This window comes from Daktulosphaira vitifoliae, unplaced genomic scaffold (assembly GCF_025091365.1).
Source record: "Daktulosphaira vitifoliae isolate Bord-2020 unplaced genomic scaffold, ASM2509136v1 Scaffold_3, whole genome shotgun sequence".
Classification (NCBI taxonomy): Eukaryota; Metazoa; Arthropoda; class Insecta; order Hemiptera; family Phylloxeridae; genus Daktulosphaira; species Daktulosphaira vitifoliae.
In genome coordinates this window covers 38,035,206-38,058,377 of record NW_026099574.1, presented here as the reverse complement: position 1 = coordinate 38,058,377, position 23,172 = coordinate 38,035,206, and the positions used below count along the sequence as shown (strand labels likewise).

Here is a 23,172-nt window from a genome sequence, read left to right as displayed (position 1 = left end):
CCAATGTCGCGCCACGTTAATAGCGGAGATAAACAGTATCTCCGTTTACGGTCAAATTTGCTACTGCTGTAGAAGTGTTATTATTATTGCTATTGTTGTTGTAGTAAAGTACCCGCGATAAGATGGTACGAGGCCGCCGTTTACGAGATGGCATCTAGATAATGAATAATAATAACGGTTACCTGGGAATCGGCCGCTTTGACAAGGTCAGACGAAAATAAACTACTTATAATAAACTTTTGTCGATATCGATGAGGTCTTTATATCAAACTGTAACCAACACCTTCCAACAACAATGTTTACAGCGGATTGTATTAGATAAACTACTCCTACTTTATTTTAATAAATATTTCCCAGAGTCAAGGCTAAATCTAATCTATATAGCACGTAACTGTGAATAATCCAGATAAAAAAAAATTCACTGCTGTCTCCAGTGAAATCGTTCAAATATCCATATGAACAAAAATAATTTGTAAGGAAGACATCACCGTTTTGAGTTAAAGCTAAAATCTAATATAGTTAGAAATAAAACTGCATCGGTTCAAAGCCTCTTATTTTAACTTCTCTCGGTCGATTGAGAAAAATGTGCACTACAAAAACGCTAACCAGTTATAGTTGTACATCGGAAACGGAACAGAACGCGTTATCAGTATGCATATTCGGCAGCGGCCTTGTCACGGTGTCAGGGCGGGGAGACATCCGATGACAACCGATTGTCATATTAATAGATGAACGACTGATAACGAGAAAGACGCCTGGAGCGAAGTGCAGTTGTACAGTTTGAAAATGAAAATTTCTCATTGCAGTTTTTTATAAGTTAATCAATGTTATACATTACTTACTTTTAAAAGAGACTTTTTTTGGCCCATAAGCTTTATACTCCATTCTGATGGATCGTTAACTATTTTTAAATGGTCAACTATAATTTGCCCATATTTATACTAAGCTAGTGTAGCCCAGGTTTTGGATGTAATGTAAACAATTAATTTGAAATGTTACATCTGTCTGAAAACTTTTTTAATTGCAAGTTTCAATCTGTCATCATAGTATTTTAAAATGCGAAAGATTGAAAAATTGTTGTATATATATTATAGCTAAAATAAAAATTATCTTATTTGTATGTCGATACTCGTTTAAAATTCTTATGTCGTTTAATGGAGTTTTGTTGTAAATTATTGCAGAATACAAAAATGTAGAATAGCATTTAATAACTATAAATACCTTTGGCCATCATCGTTACATCATAATTCAGTAAAATATTAAATAATAGTACAACTATAATCTAGTGTTATGTTAGTTATTGTATTTATACTTTTGGTCTGTAAGTACAAATTTTATAATTGTATAAAAATTTAATTTTAATCGTTATGAATTTCTCAATTAATACATATTAAGCACTCGACCAAATACCGTGTTCTGATTAAACATAATAATATAACAATGAAGAGGACTAAAATTATATCAGTTTGCTTCATAGTTTTTTAATTGTACTTTTTATAATAAAATATTAATATGACAAATTAATAGTATATAATAAGTAATGTTTCATAAATTATGAATAGTTATTAAATAAATTAATATTGAATTTAAAGAATAATAATGGTCCTTTTTAATTTTTGTAGTTAAGTATTTTGATAAAAATTTTATGTATACGTTAAGGTGATCAAAACAAGTCGATCTTCGAAATTTTAATGAGAACCATTTTAACTTTATTATCTACCTCAAAATAACATTTTGTGAAAATTTGAGATTTAAAAAAAAAAAATGTACGGGTGGCTCAACGTATTATTGACGAAAAACATTCCAAAAAATGAAAAACGGACTCTGTTATTCAATTTTTCGTCAAATATTATTATTAGTATATCAAAATAGTTTGATTTTTACTGCATAATACAAATTTTTTAGTTTCAAGATTTTCAGCCGAAAATTGATAGCGTGGATATCATAAATAGCGTCATTATATGGTATATTCCTAGTAGGTTTTAATTAAGCTAAAATTAAATTTTTATGTATATTATAAGTAGAATAAAAATTCTTCACTAATTTTAAAAACGTATACCTTTTTTTATAATTAACGCATAAGCTAAAATATACGATATTCTTGAAAGAATGAATGAATATTCAATGACAGACAAAAACACACATCATCACAAATTGAACACCTGTGCTTCGCATCGAATCTAAAATATATTTTAGCCATAAAATATATTAATGTAATTTTATTAATAGAGTTTTTGTTAAAAATTAATGCTTAAATGTCAAGATTGTTAAAGAATCTGTTGATATTAGTTAGCTACGCCATCAGCCTCAGCTTTTGAAAATAAAGTATTACGGTTATAATTTTTTTTCAAACTCCAATTATATAAGGGCTTAACTCCCCAATAACGTAGAAAACATTAATTAATTGTTACATAAAAATTATTTTTTAAAGGAGAACAATTAAATTTACCCCCTCATAATAAAATTGACCACCAATGCCTATTCTTATAACGTAATAAAACGTTTGCGATACGATGTGTCAAACTAGTCGTTTAAACAACACGTTCGCTGTTCATGAATCAATTAAAAATAATTTTATTTTATAAATTTTTATTAATAGAGAAATATAATTTTTATTGATTAATTAACACAAGATTTTAGTCCAAATTTCAACAATTTTTGCCAACCTATTAGAAAATTGTTGTAAAATTATCAAGTTTTCTCTGTTTACTATTCATATTCTATTTTATATATTATTTATTTTATAATTTAATTTCATTACGTCGAATGTTTGATGGTACATATGAAAAATGTTATTGAAGTTTTTTTTAGAAAATAATGTTATAAAAAAATTTTGTTTGAACACTTCGTTGAACGGTTTAACAAATATTTTTAGACTATCAAAATAGTACATATTTTTCGCTAAAATATTTTTTACTTTAATTGAGAAAATATCAATTTAACACAAAATTTGTTCTTAAATTTTTAATAGACTATTATTAGTCTACAAATTATATTCTACTAGCTTTGATCGTAAAACAGTAGTTTTTGAGAAGAACAAAAAAACTACACCCAAGATTCGATAACGATCCTCTTGTGTTTGAAGATTGTTAAAATTTATCGATCGAATTTCGTAAAAATTATTTTTGTTCATATTCCAAAAGTGAAGGAAATCGAGCCCAATTGAAATTCAAAAGTTTATTGTTGTGGGCCACCCTAATTTAATTATTTTAACCTTCTATTAGTTATATGAACTTTTAGATTAAGTTTTATTGAGTATTGTCTAGGTGCTTTAAGTTGTTACCATTTTATAATATATATTGGAGCTGAGGCGCAGTTATGATAATAATTATCTTTACACATTTCTTGACCATACCTTTTCTCGGGAGATTATCGTATCCGCCAAACCTGAATAAGGTCGGTTCTTCGTTCCTACCAAACTGATCTTCTACCAATCTATCTACTAAAAAATTTGAAAACCATTTAGTTTTATCCATGTGTCGCCACAAGCGAGTAGCGGTTTTAGCGGTTAACGTTAAAAGAATCCTATATGTATTGATTGAATACTGAAATTTTAAATAATAAATAATAATTAACATTATTCATATGTTATGCATAAAAATTTTAAATTAAGATTTTTGATGTCTATATGCATTTGTAAATAATGATTTGTTTACGATATGTCGTAACAAATTATAGACAAGTGTAATGATTTCCAACAAAGGCTCAGTTTCAATAAAATGTTTAGAGGGACTTATTATATGTTATTACTCGCCTAATTTTTTTTTACATAATCATATGTGTAAATTACGCCATAGATAAATATATAAAAATATTTCGTGGCTCTGCTCTCGTTCTCTCAATATTCTCTTACGTGGAATCTGCGTCAGTATAAGTAAATATTTTGTCCCTGTGACTTAGTTTCTTTTTATCATATCATCTTTAGTGGTGAACATTGTCTTAGATGATTTATTAATATTTTACCCAGGAACAAGTTTTTATTTATTTTTATTATCACCTAATGTTCTCACGACAAATAAATATAATCTTTATTTTTTATATAAAGGTTTTAAATATTATTGTGCCCTTCATTTCTGTACAGCCTTAAATGTGCCGAAAAGAGTGAACGAGTATAATTTTATTTATACAGGCATAATACCTTATACATTATCGTATATTCATAATAAAGCTTATTGTGCCCTACATTTATGAACAGCCTTAAATGTGCCGAACTAAATGAAGAAGCATAATTTGTGATTAGAATTAACTAGTTTTAGTAGTAGTACTTTATGCCTGTGTACCCGCCAGCCTTAAAGGACTATGCCAATTACCTTTCGGTAACGTGTAGGCAGTTGAGGTACAGAGTAGTACTAAACTTATAAAAAGAGTATTTTTGAAGTGCGCTATATCCGTCGACAAGCCAGTTCTAGAGCTAAAAGTCCGGGTAAAGTTCATCATAAAATATACAGGGTGTTCAGTAAGATAGGATTATACACCTTGGAAATATTCTCTGCGTGTGTACCCGCCAGCCATAAAGGACTATGCTAATTACCTTTCGGTAACGTGTAGGCAGTTGGCGTAAAGGATAGTAAAAGGTGTATTGAAATAATATCTAATATATATTAACGAGGTAACTGTGTCCGCGCCAGCCAAGGCTTTACGCTGAGAAACGCTGGACCACCTCAGTCTTGTTGATTATATTTTGAATATAGATAGACATATTCTTATAATTATATTTTGACAAGTTCAGAGTAAATTTTAAGAATATCGATATTGACTATAGGGAATTCATCGAAAATATTATTAGTAAAAACATAGTATAATATAAAAGGAATTTAAAGATGATAAAAAAGGGTAACAAGTTATAATAGACGCAGGTCCCATTGTAGAGAATCCATTTTCTAAATCTAATATACACAGAGAGACTAATTAATCGAAATAAACGCAAGACAGTATTAACGGCTGTTGACACTGAAGGAAGAAATCACCATAAAACAACTCGGTCAATTATAAAAGGAAATAAAGGGAAGTGCGAATATTTATTTGCATGCCTTACTTCTAAAAAAATCACGTAATAAACAAGAATAGGAATAAGTGAGGTAGGGATGTTTTATTAATTAATAAATAAATATAATTCGATACCGAGATACCACAACACCTTTTCCCCCTTCATTCTCCTTTTTTTTTTTATCTTTTTTTTGTTTATTACAATACAATACAATGTAAGTGCGTAATAACATCTGTATTTTGAATTAACTTTATGAAATAATACTAAAGTTTACACATGTAATAATGCCTACATAGTTTATTAATTTATTTTTAAAAACTTTAAAGTTTAGCACTATAATAATATCACAAAGTGTACATATTTTTATGATATTAAAAACAATTGAATTTTTAAAAAATTATAAGAAATGAAATAAAAGCAATTTTATAAAGCAGATAATGTATTAAATTAATTAAAAAATCATATCACTTATTTGTGACAATAATAGATAGCTCAATAAATAAGTCGACACTTCGACCCGACGTAGCAGAAGTTAGTGACATTTACTTACACTAAGTAAACGAACTACACTAAATTACATGATTTATTATGTGGATTACAATCTTAACTAATTATTATTTTCTGATTATACACATCAACCATGTTATATAATACTACAATTATAATTTTGTAGTAAAATTTCTTTTAAATTTGTTGTGGTTATATTTCTATAGCATTTAAAAATTTTAATTTGTTTGTATTTATTTTATGGTATCAAACGTGGTTGTAGTTGTTTTATGACTACACACCATTACTTTGCTTCTACTGACCGATTTGTTTAACTATACATCAAAAGATCACACTACGTATCTAATTGAAGCTATCAGTGATATGATATTAATAATAAATTATTTTCTAATTATAAAGTAAATAGTAAAAAAAGGAATTGAGGTGTATTGACGGCATTCAGCAATTTCCTTTTCATTTATATTACTTACGTTTTATAATTTTTAATGCAATAATAATAATTTCAATACACAAAACCAAAATTAGCCTTTTATGACAAATAAAAATATTGTTTTTCTTAGACAATCACTATTTATGTAAATTGAAAAATATATAGATGTATTTCCAAACTGTAGAATATAAAAAGTAAAAATTAAAAATGAAAAAACAAAAAAACCAAAAAGACGAATTCAGTTAATAATAATCTTCGCATACTATCGCTGCTGATTTGGATGCATCATTTTTGGCGGGTCGTCGTCGGTCGTGTGGCACTTGTTGGTTTTCGCCCCGTGGCGTAAGGCACGCGGTGTTGGTCAATAAAATACTCATAAAATAGGGCGACAGCTGATAAAGGTGGCACGAGTCGCGGGACTATGTTAAATACCCTCCCGCCAAGCTGTCGGCCTATTCAATAACGGCCGGGAAGGTAACCGCGTATCGCAATGAAGGTCGTAAATCTTACGTTGTTTATTGGGTGTTTTAAGGGGTGAGTGTGTGTATTCCAATTCTATGGATTTCGCCGTTGCTGATTTGGATGCTGTTACCGCTACTGTGTTGTAACTGCTGTTACTGCTGTTTAAAACGATGCTCCTCCACGTTTGATGCTAAGGGTGGTGGTGTCAGCCTTTGCACTCGAGCTGGCACTAGTAAAGTCAGTGTGTAGTTGGCTCGCGTTTTGTGGTCGGGTAGTAATATGATGTGTGTTCGATGAGCGTTACCGTATCATTAAAGCCGCAGCACAGTTTTTCACTATCTGTGATAATAATTCGCGCGTGTGTGGGTCGCCGGCCATGATTAATGTTAATCGAGTTTATACAGGTTGTAAAAACTCGATGGGGTTTTGTAGTAGTTTCCTTAAACAGTCCTTGTAGAAAACAAATTTAGACGTGCAAATTAACTTCATAAAGTAACTTTTAAGACATGATCAGTAACGTGATGCTTGTAAAAAAACCAAGTATTTATCTTTATAAGTACTTATAAAGATTTACATTCATTCGAAAAAATAAGTTGTTAACTAGCAGTGCTGAAAAATTATTCAATGTAGGACTCAAATAACCCAATGTTAACACAGGTTACTAAAATAATTTACTAGAAAGTCATATAGAAAATAGTGAAACAGAAAACTATATAAATCATAGTCAAGATAAAATTGTCTGAATAAAATATTTCAAATATTTTGAAAAACTTTCAGAACTTCAAAATAATTACAATTGGGCTGAAGTACTTTTGTAGAATATGACAAAGTACAAAAGTTATTTTATGAAAATAATGACTTGGTTATAATTTTGAATTTTTCTTATAGGGCTATTATCAATTTATAATTAAGTATAAGACGAAAAAACAATAAAAAAATAGTTAAAATGATAAATTAATAAATAAGAACATCAAGTAATAACTTCAATGCAAATAAATTATTTTGTAAAATGTGATTTCTTATTTTTAAATTGAACACATTTAGATTAAATTTATTTCAGTAAAATTTTTTTATTATTTTGACTATATCAAATATTAAGACATTAATTTATTTAAGTTTCATTGTATTTTTTAGTCAACAAAAATAGTTTAAAACAAGTGTAGTAATTATTAGCTCATTTATATTTTAATTTTTTAATCAAATATCTGTAATCAAATATTTATCATGTAAATTTTTCTAATTTGAGTAATAAATTACTAAAAGATTCTATAACTATATTTTTAGTAAACGTTTTTATAATAGAGATAGGTGTGACTAGTTAATATCTTTAAGCATTCATAAAATCTCTTAGGTAAATTATTCGCCATAAAAACTTGATGTTAGGTNGCTTAAACATTAGAATGCTTATTCATAAAATCTCTTAGGTAAATTATTCGCCATAAAAACTTGATGTTAGGTAAAAATACTACTTGATTTATAGAGTCTAATTCGAAAAATTCTCATTAATTAATATTAATTGTATTTAGAAATATAAATTAATTAAAAAAAATCAAAGTTTATTTTTAGTAACAGAGCAACTTCAATTAATTATTTATATATAAAATGTTTTATACAAATAACAATAAAATCAACTTTCCCCATTTGATTTTTCTTGTATTATGCATTATGGGTAAATTTTCCAACCTCTTCAAATTGCAAAAATGATTAATACCCATTTGGTCTATAGTCAATTTTTACCACAGTTGGGCACTGTTCGTATTGCATACTGTACTAATATGCTCACTAAGCAACACACACCCACTGATTGTATCAAATACACTGATTGTATCAAAATAGTGTAATGGATGAACGATCAATCGAATAAAAAAAATGATAAAAACCAAATTGTTTGTAATTTTTTTTTTTATCATATTATTAAGTTAAAATAATAGTTTTTAATTTTAAATGCATGAAAACAAAAATTATTTAAGCATCTATTATTGTAGAATTATTTGAAACCAATAATTTTTATCATTACATAATATTAAATTTTCAATGGTTTCTGAAAAAATGAATGCCTTACTTAAATTCAATCTTCCTGTACACATAGAAAAGATTGGGCGAATAGCGCCTACCTAAGGAAAATTCGCAATAAAAAGTAAACATATACTAATTAAAAATTGAATATCTTAAGAGAGAGATAAAATTGTCCATAGCAAATTTTTCTATTAATTATTTATCAAAAATTGAAGGATTGGGAAAAATTTAATATTTAGTAAAAATTAATGTTTTGCTGTATTAAACATACGTGTTGGGAACCTCGCCCTTGGGTATCATACCAAGATAGATTAATAATATTTTTATACATTTTAAAATCAAATTATCATATTATAATTTAACAAATATAATAAAATTCTTGAAAAATAATATGAACATTAGACAATATTTAATGGGTGGTTATAACCAAATCACTTTCTGGTATTTATACAATTTATCATAAATTGAATTCAAACGTTTGTAAACGGCATTACTTATTGGATGCTTTACTCATTGGGCGAATTACTTATCAGAGGTGTTTGTCAAATTCCAATTTATAATTATAAATTGAAATCTAACAGTGATGAGTATCATAATCTAACACGACCCGCGTCGCTTCGTTATACACGATGCCCCGCGACTCGTGATACCTTTTTCATCCGTCGCCCTATTTTATGAGTATTTGACTGACCAACACCGCGTGTCATTCGCTACGGTGCAAAGTCCAACAAGTGTCCCACGACCAAAGACGACCCGCCAAAAATGATACGCTGAGTCTTCTTCCCGATGTGAAAGCAACAACGTCGACCGATTGATCCGCACCCACACAAGGTCACCATCAACGCTGCTAACCTTTTGACGCCCGAGGATCACGCCGGACATCGGGTCATCGACGCCAGCGAAAGTGCCGCGATATTATGCGAAAACTATTATTATTGTGTTCATCTTTTCGATTTGTTTTATTTTTTTGTTAAAATAACCTGTTGTTGCTCAGTAATAAATAGCCCACGGGTCTTTTCCCTCAAAACCAATGTCGACCACATTTTTGCGATATAAGTCGTGTCAAATCATAAAACGTTTTTATCGAATTGTTCTTAAATAAAGTTCGATTATTTAGACATTCTTTTTGGTTGGTTAAAATAAAAAAAATATTGATAAGTTTTTTTGGTTTCTTTTAATTGTATAATTATTTTGTTATACTGAGTGATTTTTTTATCATAACCCACTCAATTACTTACAGAATAATAATAAATTAAACATTTTTTTTTTTTTTTTGGGATATCTTTAGTTATACATTATTCCTGAATAATTAACTATGTAATACTATTTAAGTTCATTCCTTATGCCTTGTAAGGGGGTCAACATTGTTTTTTTTAAATGTAAACACATATTTTGAATTTAATAAAATCTTTGAGATTTTAATTTATTAATAAATGGCATTTGAATTTTTGGTATAACTTTATATGTTTATTAGATATAAACAAATTTTTAAGTTATTATACATGTATAATACACAAGGGATTACAAATACAGGTAGCTAATAGATTTGTTATGAAATCAATATTCACAGGTACACAGCATTGTTATTATCAATGGTAGTAAGGCACATTGTTGTGAGTTCATAATTACACTAACTGACTATATAAAAAGTATATCTAATGATAGTCATAATTGATAATAAATAATCCGTGACTGTGACAGCGATGTCATAAAAACCAATTAGCTACTTATATTTGTAATACCTTGTGTATTATACCTGAATATTAACTCAACAATTTGAAACTTTAAATGTTTATATCTAATAAACAAATAAAGTTTTAGTAAAAATTCAAATGCCATTTACAATTGAATTAAAAAATCAAACATTTTACTAAATTAAAAATATGTGTTTCCATCTAAAAAAACAAAGTTGACGCCCTTACAAGGCATAAGGGATGAACTTAAAAATATTACATAGTTAATAATTCAAGAATTATGTGTAACTATTGATAACCAAAAAAAAAATAAATGTATAAATATATTTATTCTGTAAATAATTGAGTGAGTTATCATAAAAAAATCACCTGTATATTATGAATTTACCAATCATGAATAATTTTTTTATGCTCATCTCTTATTATTAACACGTGCCCTTCTTTTTGAGGTTTACAAGCTATGGAATTGAAAATAAACAAAATTCGGGAAAGTTAACCTAGTCAAAAACCTATCTGACCGTATTTAATTGGCCAACAAAATAAGGTAATTGTTTGGATATTTTTGTGTGTTGCACTGTGACAGGACATTTCTAAGTTTTTTATAATCTATACAATGAATGGCATCAATTCATTTTATTAAAAGTTGAAAAGATAGACTATCTAATTTATTATTATTATTATTATTATTATAATTAAATCTTATTATTTTCAAATATCATTATTCTAAGAATCTTATATTTAAATTCATTATGTAATATTTTTAAAAGAAGTAACAATTATTTTAATAAGTTGATAATGTAGTTTCAGAATGATAAATTTTTCTTGAATTTACAGTGCTGAATTAATGGCGTATAAAATTATAGTTATTAATACTGATTACGACTCTATTTACGAAAAAATTATTGAATTAATTATTACAGTTGTCGTCAATAGTGTCATCAGTAACCAAAATAAAACATCTGAACCGTTTAAATTAAGCTCAATTTCCTATAAAACAAGCTTTATATTGACTTCATTAAGTACTTTAAATTGTTTCTAATTGAATAAATCCATATAATTTTTTCCAAAAATATTATAACTTCCATTAAAAGAATTTTTATAAGCTTCAAATATGTTTAAAAATAAAATTGTTTTATTACTCTTCGTTATTTATATTACAATTGCATTTGCAGGTAATTTTTTTTTTTTATTATTTTTCTCATAAAATAATTGATATTTAAACGTTTTATTACTGTCATGGGTTTTGATATTTCCAAATATTTTAGTGTTAAAATAAAAATTATTCATATAAAAAAAATTTGAGTTGGTGATAATTTTGTGATCAGAAAAAATAAATTTAAAGCAGTTTTAGTAATTTCAGTTTAAATTAAAGTTTACTTTTTAATTAACGTTAATTGATACTTCAATGTTTTAATAAATTAACACATTATGAATATTTTTCTTATAATTTAACTTCTCATTCTTATACAAAATGTTTCCACTTTATCTACAGCTTATCTCATATTTTAATTAGGAAGTTATTAAGGATATTTCACATCCTTAAGAACTTCTGATTTATTAAATATTTTGCATTACTTTTTTCTTAACATAATTTTTACAATTTTGGACTATCCTAAAAGAATTTTAGTTTCAATGCGTAGCTGAGAAACTATTGGTTTTACTTTGACGTGTTTCTTTTTCTGCTCGGTACGCCATTACACTAACTCCTACTGGACCGATTTTGCTCAACGACACGTTAAAAATCACAAAACGTCTATTAATAGCTTATACGCCAATATTTTAAAAATTTACCCTCAGTCCCGATAGTAGATATTTCTAAAAAAATACAGTTGTCATTAAACAATCATTGTTGATGTTTTTAGTTTTTTCTTTATATTGAAATAACATTTAGAAAACTGAAATACTTTCGATGATAAATCAAACATTTGCATTACTGACAACACACGTGAAAAAACCTTCTTTCCTTAAATAATTAAAATTCTAAATTAAATTAAAAATAATTCAATATATTTTAAGATAAAAAAGGTAACAAATGTTTGGATCAGTACTTATTAGTATTATTACTTATTAGAGAAAAGACTTGGTACTTCTTATTACTTTGGCGTAAAAAATCTTTAATATAGGTTGGTTGATATAATTAAATGTATGTTATATATTATATGTATCTATGATTGCTACTATAATTACATTATTATGACTTAATTTTGAATAAATTAAAAAAAAATTATTTATTTTTGTATGTTTTATTAGACTATCAATTATATCCCAGCAAAATTTACACTTAACCTGCCCACTAGGGGGATTTAAAATAACGACTTTTTTACAAAAACTAACTTTTTCAACTTAATTTTTGAAAATGTTCCGGAATTATTGCGTCGTTTAAACATATATAAAATTAAAGCGTATGTCATGTACTATAAAATGAAAAAAAAAAAATTTTTCCGACCAATTATCTTCTATGCGCAAATACCTGCCGTAGTTAAAAATTATGCAATTTTGGTGTTAAAATTTTTGATTTTAAATTTTCAACTTTAAATTGCTATAAATTGACCATTTCACTTTATACGAGGGGGTTTAAAACTTGAAACATATGTATAAAAAGTAGAACTTTTTTAACTTAACTTTTGAAAATGTTCCGGAAGTATTCACAGTTTTATTTAATCTTAAATTAAAGCTTATTATATACTTTACTATGAAAAAAAAAATCAAAAATGTATTTTCAAATTTGAACTAGCTTAAATTGCTAATTTTATTATGCGAAGAAAGCGACGAACAGTAGCCGAATCGTAACACTAGTGTAAATCTCGCTTTCGGTAAGAGGTTCGAAACCGCCTGTGGCAATTAATATTTTATATTTTTTATAAGTTCGAAAAAATATTCAAATCATTTGATTTTTATCTCATTTAGATTCAATAACTTCAATAAATATCAAGAATCTCATCACTATAGTCTACCCTCCCGAGAAGAAATTTCTTATTCATATTAATATTATTTTACTATGTGATTTTTTTGTGGCCACGATTTATTTTTCCAACATTACTTAACCTCCTTTTTTCAACGATACGTCAAATACTTACAATTCGTTTAGTTTAATTTAAATTAAAGTTTAGTTTAAGATATGACCCATAAAAATTGAAAAAAAAATCCCTTAATCAAATAAAAAGTAACTTAACCAGCTTTATCCATATAAACAATTAAAATCATTCATTTATATTTTTAAATTATATATTGTCGAATTAGATTTGAGATGATAAAAGTATTAAACTACAAAAGTAAATAATTTTACTTTTTAATTTATTAATTTTTAACTATATTTGTGAATGACCAGATTTAACATTCCAAATTTTTTCGTAACATGTTGTTATATAAATCATAAATATAAAAAACACAGCACAGTGGTGATGTGGCATAGTTGGATCAAGTATATTGATATTTGACAGTGATTAAACTCACTATAAAAAAAACGCTTCAATGCAAATCTTTAGACAGTGTTTAATTTTAAAAAATTGGTGTATTATTCCAAAAGCTACATGATCTGCTAGTTCCTTATTAATATCCTGATTAAGATAAAGTATGTCGAATGATAAAGAGGTTATTAAAAATTATTATTTTTCATAAAAAAATTGTATTGATCCATACATTTTTTAAAAAGTTATAGCATTATAAAATTAAAAATGTAAAAAATAAAATCAAGAATTTTCACACAAAAATAGAATTTGGTAGCCAATTTTTACCACGAAGACAAGTTCAGAGGTCAAATTTTTTTTTTCATAATATAGTATATTACATTATCTTTAATTTAAGATATATATAAAAATATCAGACTTTCCGGAATATTTTCAAAAGTCAAGTTGAAAAAGTAAATTTTTTGTGAAAAAGTTGTAATTTTAAATCCCCCCCTGTGGGCTGATAAAGGGTTAGATTTATAAAAAATATATGCAAAATGATAGGTAAAGACATCAAGTATCTATAAAAAAAAAAATTATATTGATATGTTCATTTTTAAAAAAGTTATGGCAGTTTTTAGTAAAAAAAATTAAAAAATTAGCGATTTTTAAATTTGTAATTTTTTGGGAGGTTTTCCCTATTTACGGGGAACGAGGAAAATTTTTTTAATTTTTGAGGGTAATGTCTACGACTAAATACGATTTGTGATCTTTTGACGTATCGATGAAAGAAATCCGTTCGTTGAGAGCTGAGAAAAAATTGTAACAGACACAAAAAAAAAAATACATCATAGTAAAACCAATACCTTATAAGCTTCGAATCGAAGCTAAAAAAAATTTTTTTTAGTTCCACCAGAATTTAACAATAGATGAAATAAAAATTTACTGTAAATAGTAGTTATAAAATTTCCCGACTGCATATTAATCTTAACAGTACCATTTTTTTCTAATTAATGATTACAATTTCATCTTGTAAGTTGAGCTAAAAGTTATAGTAATTTTTTTTTTTTTTTATTAAAACTTTCACTTTAAAGGATAAAAAAAGTAGGTTAAAAATGATTACTTTTAACATATTAAAAATCAAAATCAATAATTATTGAAATCAATTAATTATAATATACTTTGTTTTTTTTAATTGATTGGGTTATGATAAAAAAATTACATGTATACTTATACAATTTATAGTCCATATTAAAGAGCGTATCCATAATAGAGTAAATATACAGTTTTAAATGAATTGGTAAATCTAAATCCAAGGGAACATATTAGAATTATATGGAATTTCTTAGTAGGTTTTTGGAAAAATATCTGGTCTGATATTAGTTTGAAAAAAAAATTTTGAGATAAGGCCAACTTCATCCGATATTTTATATACACGATAGCTCAAAGTGAAATAGTATCAATAATAAATTTACAAAAAAAAATCGTTTTACAGATTAAATATATAACAAAAATTATCTTAAATCAATTGAAATTAATTCCCTGGATTATTGTCTTTGGATTTAAATCAATTTTAGTGATTTCAGCTACACATTTCAATTAAATTCATTTTTAATCTATTTCTACGCTCTGACACACATACACCTATACCTATTATATTATAGTATTATATTATGGTATTGAAGTGATACTTTAGTATCTCTTGAAATTCTACCTATAATCACATTTGGTACTCGGTAGACGAAGTAAAATTTACTAAACTCAAGAATATGATACAAACATTTAAACTCCATTGAGTATTTGTAATAGTGACAACAAATTGAGTCTACAGTTTGTTTTTAGACTTTATGTTTGAGTATTTTGAGTCAAATTTAAAAGTATTATTACAAATATTTAAAATGAAAACGATAATAGTGATGCATCAATAATATTTTGTATTAAACAAAAACAAATTTAAAAAGTTAGTTTTAAGAGTAAAAAAACCCATCACAGTGGGGTTGTGACATAGTGGAGACGTTGAATAGTTGGGTCCATTATAGATTTAATCTGACGGTGATTAAAATCACTATCATAAGAAACGCTTCGATGCAAATCTGTAGATAGTGTTTAATTTTAAAAAATTGATGGATAATTACAAAAGCAACATAAACTTCTATTTCCTTAATTATACCCAGATTAGTAATTCTTTTAGTTATATATTATATAATTTTTAAAATTAATTGTTTTCAAATTATTATTAATTTTGATTTTTACAATGTTGAAAGTAATCATTTTAAACCTACTTTTTATTGTCCGTTAAAGTGAAAGTTTTAATATAAAAAAAAAATTTATTTATTATCATAACATATAGCTCAACAACGCAAGTTTGAAATTGACAAAATTAAATAGAAAAAAATGAAATTGTTAAGATTAATAAGCAATCAGGGAATTTTATAATTACTATTTACAGTAAATTTATCAGAAAAGTTAGATTTTTTTTACATTTTTATCATAATAGATCACTTACATAAATATCATAGTAATCATTTCTAATTAATTTTGGGTGTTTAAAAAGATTCTACAATGGAAATATTCAGAAATTAATTAATTTTTATGATTATAAATCTAAAAAAAAAGTTTTTAGAAACTCAATTGAGCGTATTATAAAATTTGATTATAATTGTAAAAATCCATCGTTAAATTCAAGTGACACTAAAAATCATGTTTTTTTAGAAATTATTTATATAGCAACATGTTACCAACAAATTTGGAATATTATAGTCTAGTAGTAGCACATACAAATAGATTAAAAAAATTATTAAATTACAAAGTAAAATGATTTAATTTTGTAGTTGAATACTTTTATCATATCGAATTAATAATGCAATAGATTAATAGCCACAGACGGATTTGAACGTCGTACCGTAAACATAAAAGGCACAAGTGTTACCTACTAGGCAATTGTTCGTTGCTTTCGTCCCTTGATAAAATTGGCTATTTAAGCTAACTCAAATTTAAAAATTACTTTTTCGACTTTAAAAAAATAAAAAAATTTTAATAAGTTTAATTTTATATGTCTTATGAACTTTATTCTATGACAATTAAATTATAAAATATTCATGAAAGTCAGTGTATTGCCCTTATAAGATATTTTAAAATAAAATAAAATACAAAACCCAGGATTTTAATACAAAAATAGCATATTTTTGAATACGGTAGTCATTTGTGCATAGAAGATAGGTTGTCGGGACAAATTTTTTTTTTTAATTTTATAGTACATAACATAAGCTTTAATTTGATATATGTTTAAAGAACGCAGTATTTCCGGAACATTTTAAAAAATTAAGTTTAAAAAGTTAGGTTTTGTAAAAAGTTGCTATTTTAAATCCCCCCTGTGAGCAGAATAAGTGTTAGATTTTCAAAAAAATGATATCAAATGAAAGGGAAATATCTAAGGTTTTAGTATAAAAAAAAATTATAAGACCATATTTGTTAGTAATTACTTTTTTTTATCACATTATAAAGTTAAATGTAGGTGTTCCTATTTACAAAAATTTAAAGTTGAGTTTTTTTTATCGTTAATGAGATGAAAAAACTTACTTTACTGTATATTATTGTAAGTTTTAAACTAAATAATTTTCTCTTTACGAACATTTAAAATTTTCAATAGTTTCTGAGAAATTGCGTATCTTACCCAAATTCAATCATTTTGTTTATTTAAAAGTGTTATCTAAAAATAATTATTCAAAATTGCAATTTAAAGCTTAAAATAATTTTTAGTTCCAACAAATATTGTAGAATATAACAACAGCGAAGACAGTGAAGATGACGTCAATCATGAACATCAACAAACAGTAAATGAAGTTATAACTAATGTAAACTATTTTCCAGGAGGCTTCATGAATGCCCAAAATTTGCATGAATACATAAAAAAATTCTTACCTACGATTGCCGAGGGTATTACTACTGAAAGTTGTGATTCGTTAATCCAAAAGTTCGCAAAATTACAACCAGATAAAGGACTTACAGAAGTTGGTAAGAGATACATTGTCTAAATCAATAGTAATTTTATGAATCTATCCGGACTATTAATATACACCCACTCCAAAATTACAATTTAAACACGTTTGTTATTATAATAATTTAATAAACATAACCGGGGCATATTTAAAATTCATTTTAGCTGGGCGACTTAATTTTTTTTACTTTGGGAAAAAAAAAATTTTATTGGTGAATTTTAGTGATCACGTACAATGTGATTTTATTATCATAACCCACTCAATTACTAACAGAATAACAATAATTTAAACATTTGTAACGTCACAAATTCGAAGGTGAACCGTTTATGATTTTTTGTTATGTCTACTTGTTTATTTTATCGCGCGAAAGAACCTTTTTCTGACACAGCGGTGTCAACCACTCATTATTTTGTCTCTGACCGCTAGATAAGGTGATAGAAGAGAAATATAATTAAAATCGAATTGTTTATCAGTATTGATCCCTTCCAAAAAGACTGGCCGTTATCGATTTGAAATTGCCGTTAGATCGGTGTTGACTCTTCTCTATTCTTTCTTCTGTCATTGACCGTGCTAGGGTGCACACGTTTATTTTTTTATTGACACTTTTTTTACAATGATGAAGTAGAGCCGCCAACGGCGAACGGCCAGGTCTTTTCTACGAAGCATCCAGACCATCGGATGGGTCTCTTCGGAGACCGGGTATTGTTTTCTTTTTTATATTATATTTATGTAATGAGCTATATTTTATTAATTATTTTATTTCATTTTATTTTATTGTAAATTAACTTAATTTTGTTTATGTGTGGAGAGCACGTGTTTCCTTTCTTCTAGCCAACGCTAAGGAGCGAGTGTCCAAACCGCTCCTGGTGTTCTTCATTAATTTCCGATTAACATTAACGGATGTGTTCCAACACCGTCCGTGATGTTTGTAATATTATTTGTTTGTTTTGTTTAAATATTTTATTTTATTTGTAGACATGGTTTTTGATGCATTCGCATTTTTGTCCATGTTTAACTTAATTTTCTTTTTTTAACAATTAAATTAAATTTCCTTATTAATTTCAACTGTAATATTTATTTTATTGCGCGAGTAACTTAATTACTCGCGTGTATTTCATTCCTATTCCTTAATCTAGACACGGGCTATGGTATGTTTTACATATCAACTACATACAACTTTGATTGTCATAATTGTGTTTAATAAACCATGAGGCATTATAGTAATTTATACATATAACGACAGATTAACTTAGATTATACTTTTAATTAACTTAAAATTAAATTCCACCTATGGTCCGGTAATCATATCTGATAAATGTGACACCTCGCCTAGGTGGTGGCGACCCTTGCTACTATAGCAAGTCGTTATGCAAGTGGCAAACCACGTTGTTGTTACAGGCCGAACTAAATAAAAGCCCGCTTGCACATTTTTTTTTTTTATTATCTTTAGTTACAAATTATTCTTGAATTATTAACTATAATGTACTTTTTAAGTTCATCCCTTATGCCTGGTAAAAGCGTCAACTTTGTTTTTTTAAATAGAAACACATATTTTTAATTTAATACAATGTTTGAGTTTTTAATTTAATAGTAAATGGCATTTGAATTTTTACAAAAACTTTATTTGTTTATTAGATATAAACATTTAAAGTTTCAAATTTTTGAGTTAATATACATGTATTATTAGGGTGGCCCTCAAAAATCGAATGTCTTTTTTTTTTTTACGCTACCCCTTAATTTTATTTTAATGGTCAAAAAAATGAGCTCTGCAAAATTTGGGACCGATCCGTTAAGGTTAACCCGTGCCCCCGGGCCTATTAAGTTGAGTCGAAGAGTCAAATTTAATAGAAATAACTGATCTATGTCTCATAACTTTTTTTTCTCTTAACTTAGAATAATAAAAGTAAAACTCAAGTAAAGGAAATTTTACAAGAAATTCAAAAATAATAACTTCAATGTTGTTTTCTCAATAAATAGCCCACAAAAACACTACATACAGTAAAAAACATGTAAAAGTCTTAAAATACGTTATAACTGATTTTGTTGATTTTTAATTATTTATTTTCATTTTATTTTTTGGAAAACGCATATTCGTTTAAAAAAAGATTCTAGAAGTTTAATTTTTTATGCCAAGTACGATAATTATATTAGATTTATTATTTTATGGACAGTTAATTAATGATTAATTACAAATTTAACAAAATTGATTGTATTATTACATTTTGTCGTATCAATATATCAATTTTGGTTTACTGAATTACTTTAAGATAGTACCAATTATATTATTATTAAAGATAAGAATATTTGAGTTATTTTCGACAACTGACATAATTTGTGTCGTATAAATGCAGCAGACAATTTGTGAACACGTTAAATATATTTTACCTGTTTATTATTATATATTAAATGATACGTTTTAATCACAAATGTACAATACTTTTAGCGTCTTTTAAAGTATTACGAACTAATATTTATCTTATTGGTAATTATTCCCACGAAATAACTGGTAGTAAGTTACCATCAAATTTACAACTATTTAATCTGAACACTGATTTTTTGAAAATTGATCCATCATTTTGGAGTGCGAACAACAGTTACATAAATGCTTTAAATACTATAAGTAAATTACGAGTCATTAATGATACAGCCTAGCGTGGCATTAAATTAATCTAAGACTACATTAATATATTAACTACAAATGAAGAACAGAAACAATACGTTTTACAAATAGTAAGTAATTATCGGAAAAAATTTCCTAATTGTAAAAAAAGTACATTATCAAAAAATATATTATAATAATATAATTTAATTATTGTTAAAATATTTTTTTTAAAGTTATTATTATTTAAAAAAAAAAAAATTAAAAATTGTTAATAACAATTAAATTAAACTGTTAGGTTTGTAATTAATCATTAATTAACTGTCCATAAAATAATAAATCTAATATAATTATCGTACTTGGCATAAAAAATTAAACTTCTAGAATCTTTTTTTAAACGAATATGCGTTTTCCAAAAAATAAAATGAAAATAAATAATTAAAAATCAACAAAATCAGTTATAACGTATTTTAAGACTTTTACATGTTTTTTACTGTATGTAGTGTTTTTGTGGGCTATTTATTGAGAAAACAACATTGAAGTTATTATTTTTGAATTTCTTGTAAAATTACTTGAGTTTTACTTTTATTATTCTAAGTTAAGAGAAAAAAAAGTTATGAGACATAGATCAGTTATTTCTATTAAATTTGACTCTACGACTCAACTTAATAGGCCCGGGGGCACGGGTTAACCTTAACGGATCGGTCCCAAATTTTGCAGAGCTCATTTTTTTGACCATTAAAATAAAATTAAGGGGTAGCGTAAAAAAAAAAAAAGACATTCGATTTTTGAGGGCCACCCTAATGTATTATACATAAGGGTTTACAAATACGGGTAGTTAATTGGTTTTTTATGGGATCGATATTAACAAGTACATAGCATTGTTATTATCAATGGTAGTAAGGCACATTGTTGTGAGTTTATAAATACACTAATTGGTAATACAGAAAGTATATCTATTGATAGTAATAATTAACAATAAACACTCACAGTCAGTGATTGTGATAGCAACATCATAAAAAACCAATTACTATTTTTATTATATTGTTTAAAGTATTGATAATATAATAAAATATAGTTTATATCATTTATATCAAATCTGTAAGCCGCGACGATTGTACGAATCGCGATATTTTGACAACGTTGTATAACACCTATGTTGGACTTACTGGCACAACCCCACAAATGAATTCCATAAGTCCTGACAGGTTTTACGATCGCTACGTATAATAGACGTTTGTTCTCTAGTGATAACTCAGAATGTTTTCCAACTAACCAATAGAGTCCGCGCATTTTATCCTTTATCGGCAGTCTTTTCTGGCCTACATGATGTTATCAGTTGAGGCATCAGTCAAGGAGCATTCCCAGATATTTAGCCGAATCTCTCTGTGGGATTATTTGTTGCTTCAGAAATATTGGAATGTCACATATTTTACGTAACGTGAAATTTACTTGCACTGACTTTTCATTGTTAACCCTCATCTTACAACGTTTCAACCACGTAGAAATGTTGTTTAAGGTTATTTGAATCTGATCAGTAGCTATCTGTTGATCATTGTTAGTTGTTAATATTGCAGTATCAACTGTAAACATAGCGGTTGTTGAATTTATGTTGGTCAGAATATCGGCCGTGTGAATTAGATACAATTTAAGGCCCAATATACTACCTTGTGGAACTCCGGCTGCTATATTTTTCCAATTAGTTAAAGCTTTGTCATGTAAGACGCGGAACTGTCTTTCAATCAAATAGGACTGAAATAGGACACCATGAGTTTGGTAATTGTTCAAGCAAATTTAAGCAGGCTTCTATGCCAAAATTTATCAAAAGTCTGGGCTATGTCAAGGAATACTCCGCAACAATAATATTTTTTCTTCAGACGCGTTACTTGTTACGTTTGTTACACGATGAATTTGATCTATACTTGAATGTTTGTTTCTAAAACCGTATTTATGATCTGGTATCAGTTTTTTTTCTTCTATTAAAGGTTTATGGCGCTTTAAAAGAAGCTTTTCTAAGAGTTTAGCCATACTGGGTAAGAGTGATATTGGCCTATATGAAGAAGATTACTCTGGAGTCTTTCCAGGTTTCAGCAACATGATTACTTGCGCCTTTTCCCATTGTTCTGGAATATAATGTTAGTCCGCTTAAATATGAATTTTTCGTTTTTAACTTCTTTGATTTTCTTACGAAGCGCTTTGCATAAGCGGTTCCATTCAGTTTTATCTGCTAAATGACGGGTAGCGTGCCATTTTCTTCTAGCTCTGCGTTTTTGCCGAATAGGTTCTTTTATCTCTGTTGGATAGTTTGTCTCACGATATCTGTCTTTACAAGTTTTTGGAGTTGCTTTTTTTGCCGTTTTGACAATATCATTAGTTAGTTTATGTACTACTGTTTCTATGTCACTTGCTGCTTTCAACTGTACGGAAAGTGGTTTTTCTAGGGCCATTGTGAAAAAACTTATTGTTAATAACACAGGAATTTGATCAGACGGCAAGTCTACCAGCTCTTCTACATGAACATAATTAGAAGAAGTTTAAAAGATCAGGAATTTAATTTGAGTCACTTGGCCAGTAAGTTGGTTTTCTAGTAGAAACAAATTTAGCTTTGTTGTAATTAGCTGATTATAATAGTGCATGTCCTTTAGGGGTAATAAGTCTGGATCCCCAAAGAGTATGTTATTAATGACTTTGACATTTGTTACTTGTATGTGCATTGTTGAGTATGTCCAAAGGCTTGGCTGTTTTTACACTGTGGCACACCTTTTTTCTCTTCGGAGGAGTTACTTTTATTTTATGATAACATAAATTATTTAAGTTGTATATATCTTTATTGTTATTTCGAGGATCAAGGTCTACAAAAAATAAAGGTAATTTTATTATTGTTTTTTTCACTATTTTTGTCACTAGGATTTATTTATTTTATAATTTGGATGTCAGTGTGCCATTTTCTTCTAGCTCTACGTTTTTGCCGAATATGTTCTTTTATCTCTGCTGGATAGGTTGTCTCGCGATATTTGTCTTAACAAGTTTCTGGAGTAGTTTTTTTGCCGCTTTGATAATATCATTAGTTAGTTAATGTACTACTGTTTCTAT

The 23,172-nt window shown here is 27.1% G+C and overlaps 2 protein-coding genes across 4 annotated transcripts in view; both read left to right on the top strand.

The window, feature by feature from the left end:
* Positions 1–23,172, top strand: part of LOC126901549 (craniofacial development protein 2-like) — a 265,790-nt gene that overhangs the window by 140,204 nt on the left and 102,414 nt on the right. The window lies entirely within an intron of this gene.
* The window catches only part of LOC126901562 (uncharacterized), a 57,744-nt gene continuing 45,656 nt past the window's right edge, over positions 11,085–23,172 (top strand). Inside the window, exons 1-2 of one of the 3 annotated variants that reach the window (XM_050678108.1) lie at positions 11,085–11,268; positions 17,260–17,496. In XM_050678108.1, the coding sequence (XP_050534065.1) occupies positions 11,208–11,268; positions 17,260–17,496 (298 nt within the window). In that variant the 5' untranslated portion in view covers positions 11,085–11,207. Of the gene's footprint in view, positions 11,269–17,241; positions 17,497–23,172 lie in introns of all 3 variants that reach the window. The other 2 variants (XM_050678107.1, XM_050678109.1) reach the window with 2 other exon arrangements.